A 25742-nucleotide genomic window follows, 5' to 3' on the forward strand; every position below is an offset into this window, starting at 1 on the left:
GTATTCAATGAGGCTGATTCGCCAGGTTTTTATGACGATTTTGTGCTGTAAGGCGAATTTCTGACTAAAACGGTGAATCACCATATTCAATTACCAAATGGCGAATACATTTCAAGGTTTTTTTCGCCCTGATTCACCGAGTAGCAATCGCTATCTTTTTATGGTGAAGTGGAAGGTGAACTTTTAAAATAAAGTGTTTTGTTTTTTACAATTGGTGTCAAAAAATCTGGAATTTTATTCTGAGGAGGGGCATGCTATTTTTATTCATGTGCTGTAAGCACATGAATATATATTTAATTTAAAAAAATATATATATATTTTTTTTTTTTACACAGACCAGCCAGCAGGGGGCCGGAGCCGAGCCGCTCATTAGATATTCATATATTCACTTCACCCGATCATTACATATGCATGATCGGGTGTAGTGAATATACCCAGTCCCCTGCTGGCACCCCCGGGGGGCAGCCTGTGCTGCCTGGCACCCGGGGAGCCCACCTCCCCCCCCCCCCCCCCCACAAACGTTCTGGGGCAGGCAGGGAGACTTCCATCTCCCTGCCTGCCACCGTACTCAGGCTCCCTGCGGCGTCCGCCGCAGGAGCTCAAATTCAACGGTCAGGGGCAGCGAGCCCCTGACTCGTTGAATACCGGAGCCGGCGAGGCTCTGGAACGTAGCGAGCAGTGGCGAATGTGCAGCGAATCCTAAACAGGATTCGCTGCACGTCGCCGGTATTCACATTGAATACCGCCCAAAGTATTCATTTGTTTATTAAATTGGTATAACTAGATTATTAAAATATATTTCTAATGGGACATTTTATTATTTCCAGCTTGCTGTGGTGAGTAAAACGAAACTCAATATGATGCATGATATGAACTGGGCTACATAAAGGCATTTAGGAGGCCTGCAGTCAGAATACCGACCCCGGCATAAGAAAGGAGGTAATCCTGACAGGTGTCAGGTAAGTATACTTCCCCTCCCCCTTGCCTCCTCCTATCCCTAACCCTCCCTGGCAGCAGCCTTACCTCAACACCCCTCATCTGAGTAAGCCCTCACAATTAGCTCTATACATCCATTATATTTTACCTGCAATCAGTGCTTAAAGTGGTCATGGAGCAGGAAAAGCCAGAGTTGGTGCACTTTCTAAATTCAAAATGTGTTCCCTGCTGCCAATTCAATAAAGACAAATCTTCCCAAATCTCTCACTTTCTGAATCTCTCATCACACTCACTCATTAAATCCCACCCATAGCGCGCACCAAAGGTGCGTGGCAAAAAAAAGGGGGTGTGGTATAAAAAAAATGAGCATGGCCACACAATAGTTCCCCAGTGCAAATTATGCCATAAAGTAGAACAATCCTATTCACATTACACAACACACGTAGTGACCTTTATCCACCTTTATCCACATTAACCACACATGATGATCCATATTCATGCTGCACAACATGAAGTGATGCATTTTCACATTACACTCACATAGTGACCCATATAAACGTTACACCTAACAGCGAAAGACCGAGGGTGACAGTGAAAGGTTTTTTTTCTCTGAAACCTCATTTTATATATAGTATATTTAATTATTTGTCATCCCTTTTGACTAGGGGTGCCAATCCCGGGCATTTTGTCAATCCCGGAATTCTTGAAGGTAGGAGGGCAGCGCGCCCATGACGAGGCGGCTGTGTGGCCTGTGCAGCATGACCTCTGACGTCATCACGCAGCGCAGAGCCGCACTGCCGGGGATGGGAGAAGCCTAGCAGCGTCTGAGCACCTACACAATTTTTTTTTTAAACTATAATTTTTTTCTTCACTCTTTAAATTTCTTCAGCACTATATGTTTCATTCATGTTGTGATTGTTTGTAAATTTTAACCCCTTATGTTCATCATATCTGATAGTCTTCATGTTCCCTAGTTTCAGTTAAACAAAGAAAAACTAGAAGGACATTTTTATGAAAAAAATCCATAAATGTAAATTTCCCCTTTTTTTCGGTTGATCCAATCGAAGGTGTGCATCCCAACATACATCCCCCTTTTCCTTATTTCCTTCATATAGACTTTCCTGGTTGTCAGGATAGCACCCCCACCACATAAAATGAGTTATAGGTGGTAAAGCCTGAATCGATAGGTCCAAATATTAGTGCAGGCTTATCTCTCTCCCTCTACATTTATTGTATTGTATGCAGAGAGTATTAATGGTTAACTGCAGGTATGCAATAGCAGATATAACAGGCAGGGAGGGTACACAGTGTACTTATCATTCCAGGGATGGAGTAATGGAGGTCCCTATGCAGCAGGGAGAAGTCTGCACAGCCGTGCAGTATGCATTGAGCAGCACAGCCCTCGTTCTGAGATAGTAGAAGTAGACTGTTCTGCACAGTTTATTTCTACATTCGATTCCGATGCTGCGGGGCCAGGCATCCGGATCAGATCGTTAATGGGTGCTGCATAGCACGATTTGATTTGCACTACAGTATGTGCTATGCGATTTTGACTATATAGTCAAAATTGCTAGTGCAAATTGCACCATTTGTACACAGCATTACACTATTCTGGAAAAGAAGAATTATTAACCTAAATAAATAAAACAATTAAATAAGGGCTGTTTTTTTTGTTTTGTTTTTCATTTAAAGAAATTGTTTTAACAAAAGTAACTTATTCTCAGATACAGTTATATATATTGTGGTTTTTAAACCACATTTTATAGCCGTTTGAAGAACTGGATATACTTATTTTGGCAACCAATGAATATGAAATCTTTTACTGTCTCCCAACAGAATGCCCATGTGGGCCAGTCATGTTGTTGTTTGTTCTGGATAGTTCTGAAAGTGTGGGATTCAATAACTTCATTCTGCAGAAGGAATTTGTCCTCCGTGTGATCTCTAAAATTACCAAACAAGCTGGAAAAATGGTATACTTTACTTTTATATATACAGTATATCATCATACATATATGCATTCAGAAAATCAAAGCTCATGATATGACCTAGGCCATTGAGTAATGGAGTTACAGTATTTTCTGTGTAATAGCATTTATAGAGATATATATGGCCGGATGTAATGTGGTGCAAGTCCGGTGGCCGTGTGGGATGCCGACCGAACTGAGGGGTTTTTTTTAAAAAGGGGAAATCATTTAGCAAAACCATGCCTTGTAAATAACTGCCCCTTTAAATAAAAACTCAGAATTTGACCGGCATCCTGAACAGCCACCTGGCTCCCAACGTTTTACATATACGACCATGATTTCTGTATTTCATAAATTTGATTTTCACTACATACTACTTAATGGTAGGATGTATTTAAGATGAGTAATGTACAGCCTGGAATATAAGCATTGACACATACAGATTAGTTTTATACCCCATCAAGGAATCCTCCAATTCTAGGGAGAAATTCAAAAAGGGCAATATTTATTTTTTTTTATAAAATTTACAGTACTTGTTATCAATAGATTATTTCTAAAGGTATGTGTATAATAACATGATATTTATATCTTTTAATTGTGCAAAAACATGTTACTACAACAAGTTTCTTTCATGCTAAAAGTCAAGTGACAATATCATTTTAAATCATGATATAATAAAGAATAAAGAAAATCTAGTTAGTTATCCTGCACCATATGTAGAATGTTTTTCCAAATGATCGCCAGTAAAAACTTACACAAAAATATCAATAAAAAACAATAATGAAATGAAATAATTCACTTCTTAAATACAAAAATATATTGAATTTTTAAAATTTGCTATCTAACATACTTTTTTTTGTATTTAGTTCCTCTACAGAAAAAACATGTTGTGCTAGTTACATACAGATTATTACAGTATACATAAGTAGAGGTCATATTAAAATAACCTACTGTATACCGAGGGTAGCCAACTCCAGTCCTCGAGAGCTACCAACAGTTAACATTTTCCATGTCTCCTCACAGAATCACAAGAGAAGTATTTAGCTCCACCTGTGGATCTTTTAAAATGTGTCAGTCAGTAATGAGTGCACCTGTGTACCTCCGAGGTGAGCTGGAAAATGTGAACTGTTGTTAGCTCTCGAAGGACTGGCTACCCCTGACCTATACAAAATGCATCCAAGTGTTCAGAGTACATTGAAATAATATTTGTGTTTATCACTGGTTATAGAAGGACATCTAGTGGTATTTTGCTGATATTACAGGTCCATTTAATACAGAATGGTTCTCTTTGTAGAATATAGATTTTTTTCCTTCATTATATGTGCATCAATTACTATATTGTTCAAAATAATGCGGTATCTGCAATTGCAAGTTGCAAAAAATGCATACAGTGCTGTTTGTAGTTTATTATATTGTAACCTACAGTATACCTTGTTAGTATCCATTTAATAATGTACTGTTGTACTGTCCCTTTACTGTCTTTTTTCTGTTTTTATTACTAGACTAAGGAACTTGCTGGTACTAGTTTAGGAATAATTCAGTACAGCCATGAAGGTAAACAAGAGCTTCTTTCTACAGATGACCCCAACATTAAAACTCTGGCGCAGTTTAAGAGGTAATGTCTGTCCGCATCTCTAGAATTCTCAACTGTTGCCCTAGAACAGCCAATGCAGGTCACATCCTGAGATGGTATTATCCATCTCTAAGCACCTTCTTAGATAAAGTAAAGTCAAAGCAACTCCTATTGGGTGAGATGTACTAAGCTTTGGAGAGTAATAAAGTACCAGCCAATCAGCTCCTAAATACCATGTTACAGGCCAGGGTTTGAAAAGACAGCTAGGAGCTGATTGGTTGGTGATTTATCACTCTCCATTTTATCACTTTTCGAAGCTTAGTATATCTGTGCCATTGTGTTTTCACCAGCACTAAGGCTTTCACCACTTATTATGATAAATTAGGTGTAGACAATGGTTGCTATGGGCAACATCCCATATTCAATAGTACTCCAATTTTAGTAAATTTACCCCTTAATTTATGACCACAAAGCAGCCCCAGTAGGGGACTTGCACCTTGGAGCATTGATTGAGTAAGCTATTACTCATTGTCCAACACCCTGGTAAGAACCTATTAAGAGAAACATTCTAAATTTGCACAAAAATTTCCATTTTGCAATTTTAGGGGGAAACTATTGAACACATCTGAATTAAAAATGGGACTCATTTGATTTATCTTCTGTATGCATTTTATTTCTCAAAGCACTTGCATTTATTAAGTATTTTATACTTGTAAACTACAGCATGCCAAGCATTGTATATCCAGTTTAATTTTGATATGTGTATTTTTGTAAAAATATTTATATTAATTTGGGCTTTATGCTCTCTTCAATTTCAGTGCTGTGAAGAACATACAGTGGATGGCAGGGGGGACTTATACTGGTGAGGCATTAGATTTTGCCAAACAAGCTTTTGAGGAATCAATACTTACCCACAAAGTAGCAGTGGTGCTGACTGATGGTAGATTTGACACTCGTGATCGCAAATCCTTGGCTTCCCTTTGTACAATACCAAATATGAATGTAAGTAATTACAGTTACCAAATAATATCTGTATCCTCGTAATAACATACACAACAGTGCAGTTGAGTTTGATGAGGTTCTGTATCCATCTGTACATAAGATCAAAGGAGGCTGTGCATTTGTCCACTGATGTGCCACCTGCCATAGACTTCACATTGCCTGCTTTCATCTTATGCAACCGGGGAAATTTATTGGATGCATTTTTGGGCAGAATGATGGAGAACCCCTATTATAAAGAATGGCTAAAAATATCACTTTAAATAGTTACCAATAGTTGACGGTAAGTTTTAGGTATATTTTATCATTGTGCTATTGCTGGATGTGCATTGGATTTGTTCAGAATGTGTGAATATTATTAAGTACTTGTCAAATATACAATGGCTCACCCAATGTTTTTGAGACCACAGACTTGAAACATAACAGCAGCTAAACCAAATGGTTTCTAGACTGGACTCCATCTGCCATGTTTATTAGGTTGCAGTACATCAAAGGTTACCTATGTCTGTCTTCAATGTCTGTCTTCAAAACTCTTAACTATATTAATCATAAATTAAGTCTATTACCATATAAAGATGCGTCTTCATACATCCAGAAGCAGAACTAGCGGCAGCATGGTCAGTGCATTACATCGGAGCCTGTCCCTACAATGGGACCCACAAATGGCAGGCATTATGAGCCATACTGATTCATTATATACTGCTCACAGCTGTGCCGTGGGTCATAACAATTATTTCCTAGTGAGACAGCGGGAGGACATGGAGCGGTGGCAGGGGCAAATGCAGGAATTTCCCAGGGGGGATTCCGTATGTGTTTATAGATATTATATATATATTTATATAAAGTGCAATATCTCTAGAATTTGCGCTGAATATGTGTGGTCGCTATTAACACTAAGTCTCCTACTAGAGAGACCAACCATTCCAATGCCACAAACAATAGTGTTAACAAGCGCCCAAATGATTATCGTCCTTCCCCTAATTTATACAACCATGATCAACCAAGTTTTCATCAGAAATAAAACATTTATTAAAACAATGATATAAAACAAGCGTATTGTTGAATTTTGGAACAGTAATATTCTCAAATATGTATCATAACAAGTATCCGACGCGTTTCGTCTCTTTACAAGACTTCATCAGGGGTGCAGTACTTTTTATGAATCTTCTGTAGATTCTGTAGGAATTAAACAAGGGTGGAGATGCGATGTAATCTCAACCACAACTGTCCAAAATATATGAATAATTGACTAGATCTTTTAGGTATTACTTGTAATCAACTAACAATAAATATGTTAATCTTCTTCTTATGGGTTGGTGGTGTAAACCATTTTAGATTAATAATAACTTCACCTTTTTATTGTATTGGAAATTAAGTACCGCTCAAAAGATACGTCCAGACATAAAATAACCACAAAAATGGGGGAACTTTATTATATATATGTATATAATTTTATCCTCAAAAAATGATGGAGTCCCTTAATCCTTTAAATGGCTTAAAATCAAGGCAAAGGAGTCTCCTTAGTGCTCCCTGTGGATGTGTGCTCTCTATAAATTAGGGGAAGGACTATCATAATTTGGGAGCTTGTTAACACTAGTGTTTGTGTGATATATATATATATATATAGTGATATATATAGACATTGTAGAGGCTCTGCACACACTAAATTAACTGATAATAAATAGTGGAGATTTGGTTCATGAATTGATCAATGCATTTAAGCCTGCAGCCCCCGTCAAGGGACCCCACCTTTCTGCAGGTCCTAGCACTATCGCTCAATATGGCTACAATACACATAGCTATCACATCAATGTTTGAATCCAGGCATGCTGTCTGGTCTGAAGCTCACAGCACACTTTGCTTTTATAGGTGAGCAGCTACCAACACACCTGTCACTAATCATCTAGGGAAATGGTTAACATAAGCTATGCATTATGGGTTAAAACAGGGTGCATGAGAGAATGTGACCACAATAAGACTAATTAAAAAAATTAATCTAATAAACAATATATACACTAAACATCGGCACTCACCTTTCCTAGTTTTGGGGTGCCCTATGGCTTGTGACCACATTGTTTAAACAGACATTGTAGAGGCTCTGCACACACTAAATTAACTGATAATAAATAGTGGAGATTTGGTTCATGAATTGATCAATGCATTTAAGCCTGCAGCCCCCGTCAAGGGACCCCACCTTTCTGCAGGTCCTAGCACTATCGCTAAATATGGCTACAATACACATAGCTATCACATCAATGTTTGAATCCAGGCATGCTGTCTGGTCTGAAGCTCACAGCACACTTTGCTTTTATAGGTGAGCAGCTACCAACACACCTGTCACTAATCATCTAGGGAAATGGTTAACATAAGCTATGCATTATGGGTTAAAACAGGGTGCATGAGAGAATGTGACCACAATAAGACTAATTAAAAAAATTAATCTAATAAACAATATATACACTAAACATCGGCACTCACCTTTCCTAATTTTGGGGTGCCCTATGGCTTGTGACCACATTGTTTAAACAGACATTGTAGAGGCTCTGCACACACTAAATTAACTGATAATAAATAGTGGAGATTTGGTTCATGAATTGATCAATGCATTTAAGCCTGCAGCCCCCGTCAAGGGACCCCACCTTTCTGCAGGTCCTAGCACTATCGCTCAATATGGCTACAATACACATAGCTATCACATCAATGTTTGAATCCAGGCATGCTGTCTGGTCTGAAGCTCACAGCACACTTTGCTTTTATAGGTGAGCAGCTACCAACACACCTGTCACTAATCATCTAGGGAAATGGTTAACATAAGCTATGCATTATGGGTTAAAACAGGGTGCATGAGAGAATGTGACCACAATAAGACTAATTAAAAAAATTTATCTAATAAACAATATATAATCTAAACATCGGCACTCACCTTTCCTAGTTTTGGGGTGCCCTATGGCTTGTGACCACATTGTTTAAACAGACATTGTAGAGGCTCTGCACACACTAAATTAACTGATAATAAATAGTGGAGATTTGGTTCATGAATTGATCAATGCATTTAAGCCTGCAGCCCCCGTCAAGGGACCCCACCTTTCTGCAGGTCCTAGCACTATCGCTCAATATGGCTACAATACACATAGCTATCACATCAATGTTTGAATCCAGGCATGCTGTCTGGTCTGAAGCTCACAGCACACTTTGCTTTTATAGGTGAGCAGCTACCAACACACCTGTCACTAATCATCTAGGGAAATGGTTAACATAAGCTATGCATTATGGGTTAAAACAGGGTGCATGAGAGAATGTGACCACAATAAGACTAATTAAAAAAATTAATCTAATAAACAATATATACACTAAACATCGGCACTCACCTTTCCTAGTTTTGGGGTGCCCTATGGCTTGTGACCACATTGTTTAAACAGACATTGTAGAGGCTCTGCACACACTAAATTAACTGATAATAAATAGTGGAGATTTGGTTCATGAATTGATCAATGCATTTAAGCCTGCAGCCCCCGTCAAGGGACCCCACCTTTCTGCAGGTCCTAGCACTATCGCTCAATATGGCTACAATACACATAGCTATCACATCAATGTTTGAATCCAGGCATGCTGTCTGGTCTGAAGCTCACATATATATATATATATATATATATATATATATATATATATATATATTGGAGAATCCGCACTCACGGCCAGCCCTTGTCAACTTTCGGGGTGCTCCACTTAAGTAAACATCCAATGATGTCCCCAATATAGCACAGGTGTAGAGCCAGAAACAGATCCACAAGGAACACTCACCAATAAGATCAATTGCAGTTTAATGGTACTTGTTTAGGATACAAAACATCTTACTTTTGTATTGGAGTCGACGTTTCAGCCACTAAAAGGCCTTTGTCAAGACAGATCACCAGGCACATCCGTACAGCACAAGCACTTCAAGTACTTGAAGTGCTTGTGCTGTACGGATGTGCCTGGTGATCTGTCTTGACAAAGGCCCTCTAGTGGCCGAAACGTCGACTCCAATACAAAAGTAAGATGTTTTGTATCCTAAACAAGTACCATTAAACTGCAATTGATCTTATTGGTGAGTGCTCCTTGTGGATCTGTTTCTGGCTCTACACCTGTGCTATATATATATATATATATCTACTCTTACAGCCGGCATTACTTGCATCCGGAGCTCAGTCATCCATACATTTGGACATATATCCAAGCAAACCGACGGCTCAAGCAGACTACTCAGAAGAATAAATTGCACACAAAGGCTGATATCCTTCAGCAACATTTCAATGAAATTTCAACATTGTCATCAGGCATTAGCCTGATGAAAATTTTGAAATTACATTGAAACGTTGCTGAAGGATATCAGCCTTTGTGTGCAATTTATTCTTCTGAGTAGTCCGTTTGAGCCATCGGTTTGCCCCCGGATATATATTATTTTTTGCACCCCGCCACCTAAGAGAAAAAGAGAGGAGAGGTGAGACAAAAGAGGCGTGGTGAGGGAAGTGCATGGGAGAGAGTGAAAAAGAGAGAGAGGGGAGTGGAGATTATAGAGGGGGAAAAAGAAGAGAGATGAGAAAGAGTTTAGGTAGAGAGGTGGAGAATGAGAGAGAGGGGACTGGGGGATAGAGAGGAAAAGAGAGGAGTGAGGTGGGCTGGGGTCGATGAAGAGGGGGATGGGAAGAGAGCATGGGAGAGAGAGAAAATTAGTGGACTAAGAAGACAGGGGAACAGTGGTTCAAAATGTTTGACACAGGCATCACTATTAAACTTCTAATCCCACCCCCCTGTACCTTGCTTCATCACCACCAGTGTAATTAGCAGTGCTTTGTAGTGCAGCAGTGGCATCGGTCTTCTGAGGGGGGAGGGGGGCTTCCCCGCAGATCGGCGCCGGGTATCTACAGCAGGTTGGCGCTGCTTCTTTTCATGCAGATCTGCGCCGTCACTCCTGCAGGTCTATGCCGCCTGCCTCTGCCCCGCAGATTGGTGCTGGGCAGGGCCGGTGCAAGGCACCAGAGCGCCCCAGGCAAGTCGGGCTGGGGGCGCCCCGGTGTCTGCCACCCGTGTACCTGTCCTGCGGTGCTGTAAAGCTGGCGGCGGCGGCAGAGGGGGGTCCGTGCAGTCAATAAGAAATAACGAGCACTATCCGCCGGGCTATGCGGAAGCGCTTCTGTTTTGGAAACACTGGCTGCACGGCGCATGCTGATTGGCTGAATCTCAGCCAATCAGCGTGCGGCCAGTGTTTCCAAAACAGAAGCACTTCCGCATAGCCTGGCGGATAGTGCTCGTTATTTCTTATTGACTGCAGGGACCCCCCGCTGCCGCCGCCAGCTTTTACGCACATATATGCCGCAGGACAGGTACCCGGGCGGCAAGGGGGGGCAAAATACTGCCCTCCAGTGGCCGGCGCCCTAGGCAATTGCCTAGATTTGCCTAGTGGTGGTGCCGGCCCTGGTGCTGGGTCTCTTCTGCAGGTCCTCACAGGGTCTCTTGAGGGGGTGCCGGTTCTCTCCACAGATCCGCAGCGCATCACTGAGTACAGCCAGCACGGCCAGTCAGTGTAAAACAGATGCTGAGCCAGCGTTGGCGTTCATGCAGCTCTGCATATGGCCCCAGTATATTCTGCCAGCCCAGCGGAAGTCAGGTGAGCTGACCTAGGCTTGTAATTACACTGCCCAGCAACTGCCTGTATAGCTGCCAGTGCTCCGCTGCAGTAGTGGGGCAACTCTGACAGTGAGTGGTCCGTGAATATTGCAGAGACATGTATGTCTCTAAAACAATATTTGGTCCTTCAGGGGGGGTTTCTGGGTACTCAGAACCCCCCCCCCCCCCTGCGTGCACTAGTGAGCGGCGGCCATGTTGCTATCTGTTTAATGAAGAGTGATGAGGTCCATAATTGTCCTTGGAGTCATGGGGGCCGCAGACAGAATTCTGGATATCAGTAGGAGGAGGGAAGAGAACCCCCTTCTTCCTCTATTTGTTGTGTGTGCAGTATGGTGGCCACAGGTGTGAGTAGGTTCCCAGTGAAGAGCCTAACTGGCCCAGACCGTCATGTATATACTTTTGCCATAATATCATTAAAAGTTGGATTATCTTCAAGTCTGTTTAATAGTGTCCATCAAATGATTTCAGCCCATACACTACCCTGCGAATGCATATGTATGCAACACATCCATTCGCAAATCGGCGGGGATGTGCGGTTCACTGCGGGGGGCAATACTGTGGTGTAATGAATCAAAGGCACTAAATCAGTTGTAGTGTGATAAAGATTGAGCTACTGTGTGGTGTAATTTAAATAAGGGTGCTAGTGTGTGGTTGTTCCGCTTCCTTGTGACACCACACTCCTTTCTTAAGGCGTGCACTGTCACTTTGTAATGTAATGTTTTATATATATATACAGTGTGTATATATATATATATATATATATATATATATATATATATATATATATATATATATATATATATATATATATATAAATATAATGTGTGTGTGTGTATGTGTGTGTGTATATATATATATATATATATATATATATATATATATATTATAATGGTATGACTTCTGCGCCTTCAGTGTTCAATAAATACATTTGTGACAATCCTTTTAGATGTGTTAGAAATGCGTACCAATATTTAACAAGGAAGCTCTCATGTAACGAGGTCTTTTACTTGCTCGTGTTTCTTCCTTTCCTGACGTTGTCCCTTCAGCCCATTTCACAGACGTGTTTCAGACATAGGGAAAGTTTTCAGGAGGAGTGTATTTGTAAATTAAAAAAAAATATACATTCTACTGTAGCTCAGTGCTATATTTAAATTACAGGTTGAGTATCCCCTATCCGAAATGCTCGGGACCACGAGCATTCCGGATAGGGGAATTTTTCGGTTTTTGGAAGATTTTTTTTTAGGCATACTTACCTGTCCCCTGATGGTGTCCGGTGGTCCCTCGGCGTCCACGCAGTCCCCGGGCGTCCACAGCAGGCCTCTGGCATCTTCTCTGGGTCTCCAGCGGTCCCAGGAATGCATTGCGCGGGTGTGCGCGCGCACCGGTGACGAAAAATGTGAAATACATTTGAAACGTTGGCGTCTTAATGCTGTCTTCTTGTCTGACGAAAAATGTGAAATACATTTGAAACGTTGGCGTCTTGATGCTGTCTTCTTGCCTGATTTTTGAGTTGAGTGCCGCTATTGGGAGTATATATATATATATATATATATATATATATATATATATATATATATATATATATATATATATATATATATATATATATATATATATATATATATATATATATGTAACAATATCAACTGCCAGGGTGTCAGCTCAGGAGTTCCAGACAAGTCCAATTCACCAATATAACAAAGAATTTTGAGGACACTCACTGGTCTTCTTTGAGCAGTTTTTTTAATACATCTCACCAAATCAGTTTAAAGTGCAATTTGCATGACAGTGGGCCATGGGCCAACATTTCGGTCTGCCCCGAGACCTTTTTCAAGGCCCCCACTATCTCCTAAAGTGCATGACTTTGTGCAAAGAAGTGGCAGCTGCCTATTCGGATGTAGTAGGCGCCGGGTGGGTCACCTGAGTGGCGATGTAGTGCCCCTGCTGGGACTCCTCATTGGCGGCGGCAGCAGGTCAAGGGGAGGAGGGAGACCAGACCTGCTAATAGAGAAGGGGGGCACAGGGGGGCTGCGCTGCTCCTCACTCTCTGCTGCATGCTGCTGCTCCGCTCGGCCATGGTCACAGGCAGCCTACCACCCGTATTTGGTGCAGCCCTTAGGCTCGTGCCTCATGGGCCTAGTGACAAATCCGGCCCTGATCATAAGTGTATAAAGTAAATTATAACTGTTTTTGTTTGTACACAGGTTATAGGTATTGGTGTCGGAGACCTATTGAACAGAGCCCCTCACATGAAAGCATTGCAGGAGATCACCTGCCAGAGCAGCAGAGCCTTGGGAATTCCTCTGTTGGTTACAGAATACCAAGATCTGCTAGAGGAGGACATTTTAACCAATGTCACAAGATACATTTGTAAAGGTTGTCTTTTTGCCTTTTGTTTCTTAGTTTGGCTCCTCTATAGTAATCAGTGTTTGATATATTTGTTCTATCTTTTCTCTGTTTCCAGGTGCACTATGTCCAGATTTCACATGCCATGGTAAGTATTTGTTTTGTGGTATAAGCACAAGAACAATTACTTTATATGTTATTTTTTGAATATCATAAGGTGCAAGAGAAGTATCCAGTAACACAATTACATTAGTTATGGCGATGTATACATGTTGATCTGATTAGATAGTTAAAAGGAGCTCTGACAGTTGTGTTGTTCCTTATCCAGCTTAAGTGATTGGAAGAGGTGTTTACAGGGAGTGGCGTTAAGGAAAAAATAGTAAGAAAGATTGTGCTGCGCTTCTTTTGAAGTAGATAAAAACAATATTTTAATAATAAGCAACAAACATAATAAAATGACATGCAATATTACATCTAAAATATTATTAGCAGCATAAAAGAGGTGCTGATATTCAGTGCAGTGTATATTCACCCATCATTTAGTAAATGGCACGGATCCGTTATAAAGCCAATATTTCCCAAAGCTGGTACGGGGATTTCTCTTTGTATCCTAGGTCCGTTCTGGGTTCCTTTGGTAAAAATGGCAAGGTGGCTTTCCTTTATGGTGAGGCGGCAGTTGGCTGTATGATGTCAGCAAGCTGTATATGCCTGTCTCCAAAGGTGACTCCCAGAGAGAATTTTAGGTACCAGAGTTGTGGAATTCATACGGGAATATGGCTGGTGAATTATATGTCCAAATGAGGGTGATCAGCTCCTAAGTATTGTGAATAAGCACCTCTCCACCAACAGATTTCGCTGTGATGTACACACCTTTTTCACACCTTGAAAAAGCTGTCTACATCACAGCGAAACGCGTTGGTTGATAGGTGCTTATTCGCAATACTTAGGAGCTGATCACCCTCATTTGGACATATAATTCACCAGCCATATTACCGTTTGAATTCTACAACTCTGGTACCTAAAATTCTCTCTGGGAGTTATCTTTTGGGACATTCGGCATCAAGGGAGACAGGCATATCCAGCTTGCTGACATCATATAGCCAACTGCCGCCTCACCATAAAGGAAAGCCACCTTGCCGTTTTTACCAGAGGAACCCAGAACGTACCTAGGATACAAAGAGACATCCCTGTACCAGCTTTGGGAAATATTGGCTTTATAACTGATCCGTGCCATTTACTAAATGATGGGTGAATATACACTGCAATGAATATCAGCACCTATTTTATGTTGCTATTAATATTTTAGATGTAATTGTGAGGATACGGGGTTCCTCAATCACTCAGACACCGAGCAGATGAAACCAAAATATGGTTTATTTTTATCACAGCACACGAAAGTAGATGAAGACAGGAAAAAGATTCAAATGGTAGCATAAAAACATCCGGGTAGCAAAGTCCTTGTAGCATCACAGTCCAAATAACGAAACTATCACTTATTCCACACAGCAGTGACAGCAGAAACCTGTGCGAATCCACACAGCACCGGACGCTCCACACCAGAGCTTACGTAGGATGCCCCCCCCAGGCAAACGATGCGCTCACAAGGTCCAGTGGCAGAGTATGACCTCTTAGCCCGGATTGCGACTAACATTCTGAGCTGGCAGGTGTACAAGTCATTTTAAAAACTTCCAATTTCCCACGGGGCTTAAACTGCCAGGGGGCCGGTACTTGGTTCGGATTGGTGGACCCAAGAGTCAGACACATCCCCCCAGGTAATATCCAGCTGGCCATCTGCTGCTGCCCCCCTGCTGGGTCTGGTTCCAGAAAGTCTGGAAGTGGCCAGAGATATGCAGAGAAGTGTCAACACAAGATACAATACCCAGCTGATTACGTTGTGTGGTGGTCACCCCCTGTGGACAACCTTCCTGTTGATAGCAGGGGAATTGGATCACCCCCTGTGGACATAACATATGGGTGAATCCATGCAATGTTCTTTCCTGGCTATTTCCTGTCAGACCATATTTGGGCAAGAGCGATCTGATCTGGAAATACACGCAGCTATGGGGAATATAGACATATATGGAGAACAAGAGGGTACCGACGGACTAAAAAGTACATTAATCACTACACCTAATAAAATATAATAATTACAGTCTTACAGTGAGTCTGATAACCTCACATTCCTTCCCCTACTATTTTATTCCCGGTACCAAGTTGTTCAGGAACCAATAGCAACCTGTAGTGGGATGCAGAGCAGAGAATCTGAGGTTTGGATGTACCACCTGAGTCCCACAGAGTGACATCATACCAAACCCATCTTGGAAGAGGCGGCTGGTTTGCAGAATCAGCAAGGGCAATATCACAATATAAGTTATGCATGTTAACTAACAAGTGAGTTAGCAATTCCCCGTCTTCAAATGTTGGGTACCCCCCCTCTGCAACATCGTAAACTTTCACACCGGGCACACCTATAGGGTGTGCTTATACTTTTGCCTCTGGCACAATGGGGCAGGGAGCAGTTTCCACCTCCCCCTCTTGCCCAAGGAACATCTGCCAAACGGCAGCCCAATATCGGAGCTCTGGCCCTGGCACTTCCGCCCCTCTGTCAAGTCCTTCCTCCCTCAAACCCAAACTAGGGGCATGGCAAATTTCAGTACAGCATTTGGTCTCAATGCTCAGGGCTGAGGAGGGACCCTCCATCAGAAACCATTCCGCTGGTGGCTGCAGGGCAGGCTGGTCCAAGGCCAGTACTACCCCCTCAAAAGCCTGGGTCTCACCTGCCGCTTCCTCTGCGCAGTCCTCAGTCTCCAGGATAACCTCCTTCCCCAGCTGAATATGCTGGGCAGCCCGAAGCAAGACATCTTCTGCGACTGGTATGCTTGTGGCCTGGATGTTGTTGGATACTCCTCTAACCACGGTGATCTCCTCTTGGACGCAGTCCTCATAGATCCCCTGGCAGCAGGTTAATAATTCTGCATCTCCCACCTCAGCAAAAGGGAAGCTGTAGTGCAGCTCCTCCCGGGGTGCCTGGCTCAGAGGCCCCACTTCCTTCACTTTGGGTATAACCTCCCCCTGCAGAGAACACTGAGCAGCTTCCTCCCTAGGATGGGGGAGAAGCAGTTGCAAACGGTGCCTTTCATCACGCCCCCTGGGACACTGATCTTGCCATGCTGGGGTATCCAGGAGCCCACGATCAATCGCCTCTTCCTCTGCCACCACGAAGCACTCCTCCAGACACTGCAATTGTTCCCGCACACTCAACTGTGCACCGAAATGGAGGATCCATGCCCGATAATCAGCAAATGCATTTGTAGGATCTCCCTGATCGTTAAGGATCTGCTGAAGGATTTCCCCGCGAGTGCAGGATCGGACGGGTATACCTCGCAGCTGACATTCTGCTATCAGCTCCTCCATACTCATTTCTTCAAGGGCAGTTAGGGGCCCCCCTGACAACGACCCTTCTCTTGCGGTAACAATTAATTCTGTGGCAGACCCCTCGGTTGTCTGCCCAGATTGCAGTAGCCCCCTTCTGGACCCTTCCTCTGGTTCTATCTGGGGCATCAATTTATTCTGGACTTGTCCTTCAGCCTCAGAATATTGTCCTCTTTGTAGCATCTGGGTAACTGTAGCAATCACTTCCTCTGTAAATTCTACAAACTCTGGCTCCCCCAGCAGATTCCACGAGGTGGCCTCACCTTTACAGTGCAGGAATGCATCCCCCAGGTAACACAACTTGTCCTGTATGCTGGATACTCTCCACCCGCTGATCATCTGCTGAGCTTCTTCCCAGTACTCCCAGATATACTGCATTTTTCTGACAATAAATAACAGATCCGGCTTCCCAGCCTGCCGATACACTGAAGAACCTCCATCCCTGAGCTCCTCTGCTCCAGGGGTCTTGAGGCATCGATTTTCTTTCCTTGGAAACATTTTCCCTTTCACAGGACTGACACCTGCTCACTTGCTGAACATCACCTTATTGCATTTTCCGTTTCCTTACATATGGTCTGATCCTCTGTTCTCTGTGCTTTCTGTGCTCAATGGTTGGTGTCTGAATGATCCCACTGTCGCTGCCGCCAAATGTGAGGATACGGGGTTCCTCAATCACTCAGACACCGAGCAGATGAAACCAAAATATGGTTTATTTTTATCACAGCACACGAAAGTAGATGAAGACAGGAAAAAGATTCAAATGGTAGCATAAAAACATCCGGGTAGCAAAGTCCTTGTAGCATCACAGTCCAAATAACAAAACTATCACTTATTCCACACAGCAGTGACAGCAGAAACCTGTGCGAATCCACACAGCACCGGACGCTCCACACCAGAGCTTACGTAGGATGCCCCCCCCAGGCAAACGATGCGCTCACAAGGTCCAGTGGCAGAGTATGACCTCTTAGCCCGGATTGCGACTAACATTCTGAGCTGGCAGGTGTACAAGTCATTTTAAAAACTTCCAATTTCCCACGGGGCTTAAACTGCCAGGGGGCCGGTACTTGGTTCGGATTGGTGGACCCAAGAGTCAGACACATCCCCCCAGGTAATATCCAGCTGGCCATCTGCTGCTGCCCCCCTGCTGGGTCTGGTTCCAGAAAGTCTGGAAGTGGCCAGAGATATGCAGAGAAGTGTCAACACAAGATACAATACCCAGCTGATTACGTTGTGTGGTGGTCACCCCCTGTGGACAACCTTCCTGTTGATAGCAGGGGAATTGGATCACCCCCTGTGGACATAACATATGGGTAAATCCATGCAATGTTCTTTCCTGGCTATTTCCTGTCAGACCATATTTGGGCAAGAGCGATCTGATCTGGAAATACACGCAGCTATGGGGAATATAGACATATATGGAGAACAAGAATGTACCGACGGACTAAAAAGTACATTAATCACTACACCTAATAAAATATAATAATTACAGTCTTACAGTGAGTCTGATAACCTCACAGTAATATTGCATGTAATTTTATTATGTTTGTTGCTTATTATTAAAATATTGTTTATCTATTTCAGAAGAAGTGCAGCACAATCTTTCTTACTATTTTTTTCTATGTATCAGGAGACTGACAATCTCCTATCTTTTGCTGCTGCTTGAGAGGCACAACACATTTAATAAGCGCCTCTAAAAATAGACAACTTGTTGTCTATTATTTTTATCCTTTTCGATTTAGTGGCGTTAAGGATACATGTTTCTGGCTACCAAAACTCAGGGGTAGATTTACTAATCGTCGTTGTGGGGCCTATGCGCTATCCCCGTGCTCTAAATCAGGAGATAGCACTTCCCCTCATCTATTAAACTCGCTATGCGGGTAGTGTAACAGCGGAGGTGTGGGGGCGGCTACCTAGCGCATGTACTACTTGAAGTACAGTGCTTAACACTCCTACCTAATTTATGAAAGTTTCTTATCTGCCTTCCTTTGGCTGGGCGCCGTTGTCTCTAACGCCAGACTAATCTGGCGGTGCAAGCTTCGTGGTGTCTTTTTTTTTTGTTCATTACAATAAACTTTATTGTATTCTTTGTATTCTCTCCTCGGCCTGGCTGTCCTGAGGTGGCGCTACGGGTGTCGGGACGGGTTTTTTTTTGTCAATAAACTTTATTGTACTAATTGCTCTTGTCAAAGAAATAAAATAAATGGCGCCGGGAAAAAAAGCCGGTGCATGCGCAGAGCAACAAGCTGGGGAGGATCGCACAGCTGTTATGGGAGGGAGCGTATCCCCGGCAGGAGGGGATAACTCACTAACATAATGTGCGGCCAAACAATAATAGATTCGGGCGAAAGTCAGGTTCTCTTCACCACGATAAAGTGGTGAAGCAAACCTGCGCCCATAAGGATCCTTTAGGGAAAATTAATAAATCTACCCCTCAGTATGTATGATACGTAGTAGTATAGTTAATTAATATTAGTACATTGGCTTCAGTATTCTGCACAGCAGTTGTTACTATACAGCTATGAAACATGGTTAAAGTTTGCAAATAAATGTCAAGGTGTATTAAGGTGCCCATAAACGTTACAATTATTGTATACAATATTGCATTTCATCGCATCTCAGTTTTGCGATGAGATGAGATCTAGTACAAAAGTATGTGCAGCACATACTTTTTGTACTAGATCTCATCTCATCGCAAAACCGAGATGCGATGAGATGCGATGAGATGCGATATCGTATACAATAAATATAATGTGCATGGGCACCTTTATGGTGATCACTACACGTTATATAATGTTTGCCAGTAATGTATTGCATTTTGTCGCAGTTGAGTTTGAAAAGCCCACAGACCTCGTGTTCCTGATGGATGGGTCTAGCAGTGTTGGCATGGACAACTTTGAAAAAGTGAAAGAGTTTGTTAAAGGGGCAACTTCAAAGATCCTGTCTAAAGAATTGAACGTCAACAATATGCTAAGGCTGGCTGTGGTACAGTACAGCAATGCTGGCACACCAAGGATTGAGGTGCCCTTGACTGACAGCATAGAGGAGGCTTTGTACCGCCTGTCAGAAGTCACATACATAGATGAGTCCACAGACTTACCAAATGCTTTACAGTATCTTAAAAACTTTTTGAGGAGTAGTGGGAGATCCAATGTTAAGACACAGGTCATCATTTTCTCTGATGGTAGGTCATCAGGGATTTCTCAAAATCAAATTGCAGCACAGGCAGCAGCAATTTTAAATCGCAATACTGAGCTGTTTGCAGTTACCGTTGGCAAATTCCATGAGCTTGGCATTTGTCAGTTAGTGAGCGGGAAGGAAAATAACTTTAACTTTAAGCATATAGAAGATAAAGTTTTCCGTATCTCTGAATACAGTGATCTATTAAAGAGGGTCACCTTGCATAGCTTCCTATTGAAAATCACAAGCTGATTAATTGCATTGTTTATCTTTTTTTTTTAATCATGCGATAATCATACAACAATATAGTTTGTAAATTTACAACATTTTGTAATTATTTGCCGAATTCATTATGTCTGGCTACCATACCTTAATTGTATATCCCTTTGTAGGGCTAAGCTTGTGAGCAGGGCCTTTCTACCTCTATAACTGTTTATTACCCAATTTTGTTTTATCTGTGTATCCAATTGTAACGTTTATATGAATTTGCTGCAATATAAGAAACGATTAATAAATAAAACATTTCGTTTCAAAATAAAAAGTGACTTGAGCTATGAATTATTTAATTAATTTATTTTTAAGCAGAAGAAAAGAAACAGATGGGTAGTATATCTCAAAGATAAAACATTAAACAATATGACTACTTGTCTCTCAAGTCAAATGTAAAACAGACACATTTTGGTATATATTTCAAAGACAAAAATATTGACATTACAAAAAACAAAAATAGGAGGTGGGGAAAGGGATGGTAAGACGAGGGGCAGGGTACAGGTAAGTCGGTTTGTATGTCCGCAGCATGATTTCGAGTTTGACTAGTTCTCAGGAGAGTTTTCGTTATTTGCGGCTTGGTGGGGTTAGTGCGGAGTATTCACTTGTGGTTTAAATTTAAGCCACGGATACCAGGTCGTTGCATATGTGGAGTGTTTTTCTAGAGCAGTGTAGTAGATGTACTCTATATGCATGTAGAAATCTATTTTCTGATACTGTACCATTCCCATATCATAGGAACTACTGCGTTTCAATGACTTCTAAGCTGGTGGAACATTGCGTTATCACAGAACAGATTGTCAATTTGTATCTCCCTATGCCTAAGGGGTATCGGGAAATGTACCATTTAAAACGATCTGATAAACGTTGGTGGTAACGTGCATAGGGGTCGAAGTCTGTGTGCATAGTTTCTCAAAGGGAGTAAATTTCCTGTTGAGATGAAGAACCCTACCTTGTGATTGGACAAAATGGGGGAGTTGTAGATAGAACCAGAAGTCTCTGGGGGGTATAATTTCAGTGTTGCACAATTCTGAGAAGGTTCGCATCATAACCTGAGTATACATACATACGTGTGCCTTATTACTTTATTTTTCCATCTGGTAGCTATCTCTCCCGACAACCAAGGAGAAAAAGTCGGGTTACCCAAAATGGGCAGGAGAGGTGATTTACTGGATGAAATATCAGAGTTAAACCTGATCGATATCCTTACATCTAGAGTAGGACCCACTATGTGGTGTGAACTTTTCCAAATTTTTGGGAGCCAGGGTATGTATCGGAGATTCAGTTGAGTAAGATTCAAGTGCTACCCACTGTTTCCTAAAGGTCCATACACACTATGCGACTATGGGCAGTATTCAATGAAAATATTCTCCGTGCACGGCGAGCATTTTTTTTTGCTCGCCGTGCACTCTCCGTGTTCCGGAGGGCTCGCTGCCACTCCTGCTCCCCCTATTCAACGTGTTAAAGACTCGCCGCCACTCGCGGCGAGTCTTAACCTCTGCAGCGGACGAGCGTCCGCGGCAGGGAGCTGTCAGGGAGCCGGGGGACGTAGCAGCCAAGAGAGATTAAAGTCTCTCTTGGCTGCTGCAGGGGATATGGGGAGGGGAGCAGGGCTCCCCTGGACCCAGGCAGCACAGGCTGCCCCCCCTATAGCCAGCGGGGGACCCAGTATTCACTGTACCCGAACGTGCTTCGGGTGCAGTGAATATATGAATATCTAATGAGCGGCTTGAGCGCTCCGGCCCCCTGCTGGCTGCACTGTGTAAAAAAAAATAAAAAAAAAAAAATGTAAAAAAATATTTTTTTTAAAATTAAATATATATTCATGTGCTATAGGCACATGAATAAAAATAACATGGCCCTTCACAGAAAAAAAACCTGATTTTTTGACACCAAAATTAAAAAAAAAAACCTTTTAGTTTAAAAGTTCACATTCCTGCTCTCCATCAAAAGATGGAGAATTTCTACACGGAGAGAGACGGCGAGAATCACTTAGAAAGACGGAGAATATTTCACATTGAATAGGGTGGCTCGCCTTTGGAGAAAAAAAACCTCTCTCCACCGCGTGAAAAGCACAAACTCTCCAGAAATCACAGCGAATTTTTCTCATTGAATACTGGCCTATGTCCACCGTGTATGGACAGCGATGATTGTGTTCATCGCTGGGGTGAAAGCCACTCAGTGCATACACACTGAGTGGCTTTTCCCCTGCCCGGCGCCGGGGAGAGGATGGCTTTGCATAGCTATACAAAGCCCTCCTTAAAGCCGCTCATCTGCTGGTAATAACAGGAGATGAACGACTTGAAGCTGGAGCTGGAGCGTGCAGCAGCGCTCACCGCCGGGGCATACACACTGGGCGGCTTTGAGCTGAAAGGTGCTCAAACATGCTGTTTTAAGCGAGTTTGAGCTCAAAGTCACCCAGTGTCTATGGGCCTTTACTGAGTCCGGGCGTGTCCAGTCTAGTGTTCTATAAAGTATTGAGGCGGGTGTGGTATAGGGTACTGACAGTCGGGATCCCGACAGTCATTAGCCCGACATTGGGATCCCGACTGCCTGGACTCAGACAGCATGGTGAGCGCAACAAACCCCTTGCGCAACAAACCCCTTGCGCAACAAACCCCTTGCGGGCTCGCTGCGCTCGCCACGCTGCGGGCACGGTGGCTCGCTACGCTCGCCACCTATTCTATTCTCCCTCTATGGGGGTCGTGGACCCCCACGAGGGAGAATAGCCGGTGGCCGTCGGGCAACCGTCTGTCAGAGTTTTGAAAGTCGGGATCCCAACGTCGGGTAAATGATTGTCGGGATCCCGACTGTCGGGACCGCGTCCGGCACCCATTGAGGCCTGGTAGTAGGCTGAGATCATTGGTTACTCTTGACCTCCTTTTGATTTACTCCTAAATAGGTGGCTGTGTTTGAACCTGGGTCTCCTCCCCCGCAGACACTGTGGCTGATTGCCTTATGTGTATCTAATGGTGGGGAAGTTTAAGGGTAATTGTCTGGAAGATATACAACTATCTGAGCAATACATGCATATTAATTTTATTCATTCAGCCAAGCCATGAGAATCTGTGTGACACACTGTGCCATCTCCTGCTTTATCTTTTGCAGTAAGGGTCTCTGCTTGTTTTTTTAACATTTCTTATATTCATCAGTGCAAAATCATACAAATTTAAAAGGCATCATACATCAAAAGGTCATAATTAATACAAAGGCCTACTGTAGGCTACCACAGGTAATCACACAACATGAGTTTCATAATTAAAGCAGTTTCATTCAGCGATGGCCAAATTCTACACAAGTTTCATACTTTTCTTTTCAGTTTTTACACAAAAAAGTTAGTCATAACCCAGCGAAGATCCACACAAAGAAAACTCCTATGGATATTGTAACATCCACTCTCAGCAATTGGATATCCCTATAGGACCACACTGAATTTGTTTTTCCTATATGATGCGGGAACATTAGTCAAAAGGTTTTCAACAAAGGGTGTTGAACTTTTCAGTTCTTCCATTTTCTGTTGTTAGTACAGCCTGATCCCAGCCTGACAGCCAAAGCAACACTGGCATGATGAAACAACAAAAAAGATGACAATCCAAATGAGAATCTCGGGCATAATTTAAAAATTCTACAAGTGCATCCAACCAACCTCACAACATGGAGCCATTCTGAAAGGAATAAAAATCACTGTCAAGGTGCGTACACATGTACAGATTTATCTGTCCAATCTATCTGGTGGGAACAAAAACCTGGAAATGTATGGGAGCATATGACAATCAAAAAAATGCAGGAAAACAGAAAAAATATATATGCTTTGATAAATTTGTTAAATCAGAATGATTTAAACAATTTGTCTGACTGATCACTGTCTGTTTTTAAGCGTTTGGGAACAATCTTTTCAGTCCCGCATGTCACTATCACCTAACTAGATTTATACAGCATACAGTATAAATCTAGTCATCACCAGTGTTCTCTCAATTGAAAACACTGGCCATGACAGATTGCTCAGCACACATTGCTGGTGCAGCGATGTGTGCTGAGCGATCTGTGCTTAACTAAATCTGCTCCCGTCAGATAATGTAATACACTCTTGACTTTTCATGGGTTTGACTCATTTTGCAGACACTGTGGGGGAAATTTACTAAAGGAAATTTGTAAAAAATAGGTGTATTTGTATCCAGAAATACACCTATTTTTGACATTTACTATCCCGATTAGCACATCAATATGACTACGAATTGCCATATTTTCGGGATAGTAAATGTCAAAAATAAGTGTATTTCTGGATACAAATACACATATTTTTTTACAAATTTCCTTTAGTAAATTTCCCCCTGTACATTTAAAAATTCTGTGAATGAACCAAAAACATTGGACAACAGTACAGATGTGTTTTACTGTAAACACGTTGAAAGAACAGTTAGAAACTTATACCCCTTTCACACTGCATCCTAGATCCAGGTTATTGTGAGGTGCGGTGTGAAAGCACCATTTTTAAATTTCCCGGGTCCAGTTACCCAGCATTCCGACCCGGGTTAAAAGAATGGTTGGACCCGGGTTGCTGTGTAGTGTACAGTGTGAGCAACCCATTTCCCGTTCACATTATGGAGGAGGCAGTGCTTGGAGACATTGTCAGTTCCAAGCACTGCCTCCTCCCCGACCCTTGATGACAAGCCACCACTCCATCCCTGTCTGACGTCAGCGCTGAGGCTAAACAACACAAATGCCAGGACGTCCCGGGACGAACCAGTGTCCAAGGGCAGTATTCAATGAAAAAGTTCTCCGTGCATGGAGAGCGTTTTATTTCGCTCTCCATGCACTCTCCGTGTTCCGGAGGGCTCGCTGCCACTACTGCTCCCTCTATTCAATGTGGTTAAGACTCGCCGCCACTCGCGGCGAGTCTTAACCCCTGCAGGGAGCAGGGAGCTTTCAGGGAGCCGGAAGCAGCCAGAGAGATTAAAGTCTCCCTGGCTGCTCCAGAGGACTGTGGAGGGGAGGGGGGCTCTCCAGGACCCAGGCTGCACCCCCCTATAGCCAGCGGGGGACCCAGTATTCACTGCACCGTTCGTGCATAGTTACGTTCGGGTGCAGTGAATATATGAATATCTAATGAGCGGCTCGAACGCTCCGGCCCCCTGCTGGCTGCACTGTGTAAAAAAAAAAAAAATTAAAAAAAATATTTTTTTTTTATTAAATATATATTCATGTGCTATAAGCACATGAATAAAAATAACATGCCCCTTCACAGAAAAAAAAACCTGATTTTTTTACACCAAAATAAAAAAAAAAACCCTTTTAGATTAAAAGTTCACATTCCAGCTCTCCATCAAAAGATGGAGAATTTCTACACGGAGAGAGACGGCGAAAATTACTTAAAAAGACGG

The 25742-nt window shown here is 42.5% G+C and overlaps 2 protein-coding genes across 2 annotated transcripts in view; both read left to right on the forward strand.

Moving 5' to 3' along the window:
• Positions 1-887, forward strand: part of LOC146005785 (uncharacterized) — a 144600-nt gene extending 143713 nt beyond the window's left edge. The window contains exon 28 of the mRNA XM_083145211.1: positions 828-887. Within this exon, the coding sequence (XP_083001337.1) occupies positions 828-887 (60 nt within the window). The remainder of the gene's footprint in view (positions 1-827) is intronic.
• Positions 888-932: 45 nt separating this feature from the next.
• On the forward strand, positions 933-20522 carry LOC146080910 (collagen alpha-1(VI) chain-like). The gene is made up of 7 exons (XM_083188612.1): positions 933-959; positions 2773-2906; positions 4403-4515; positions 5292-5475; positions 13344-13515; positions 13604-13633; positions 19742-20522. Exons 2-7 carry the CDS (start codon positions 2793-2795, stop codon positions 20344-20346), a joined length of 1218 nt encoding a protein of 405 aa, XP_083044738.1. The 5' UTR covers positions 933-959; positions 2773-2792; the 3' UTR covers positions 20347-20522.
• Positions 20523-25742: the final 5220 nt, after the last annotated feature.

The sequence above is a fragment of the Crinia signifera genome, chromosome 5, assembly GCF_055691185.1.
Source record: "Crinia signifera chromosome 5, ASM5569118v1, whole genome shotgun sequence".
Lineage (NCBI taxonomy): Eukaryota > Metazoa > Chordata > Amphibia > Anura > Myobatrachidae > Crinia > Crinia signifera.

Coding starts and splice junctions, on each gene's coding strand:
- LOC146080910 (XM_083188612.1), top strand. CDS start 2,793: ATGTTGTTGTTTGTTCTGGATAGTTCTGAAAGTGTGGGATTCAATAAC. Junction 2,907..4,402: donor CCAAACAAGCTGGAAAAATG/GTATACTTTACT, acceptor TTTTATTACTAG/ACTAAGGAACTTGCTGGTAC. Junction 13,634..19,741: donor TCCAGATTTCACATGCCATG/GTAAGTATTTGT, acceptor ATTTTGTCGCAG/TTGAGTTTGAAAAGCCCACA.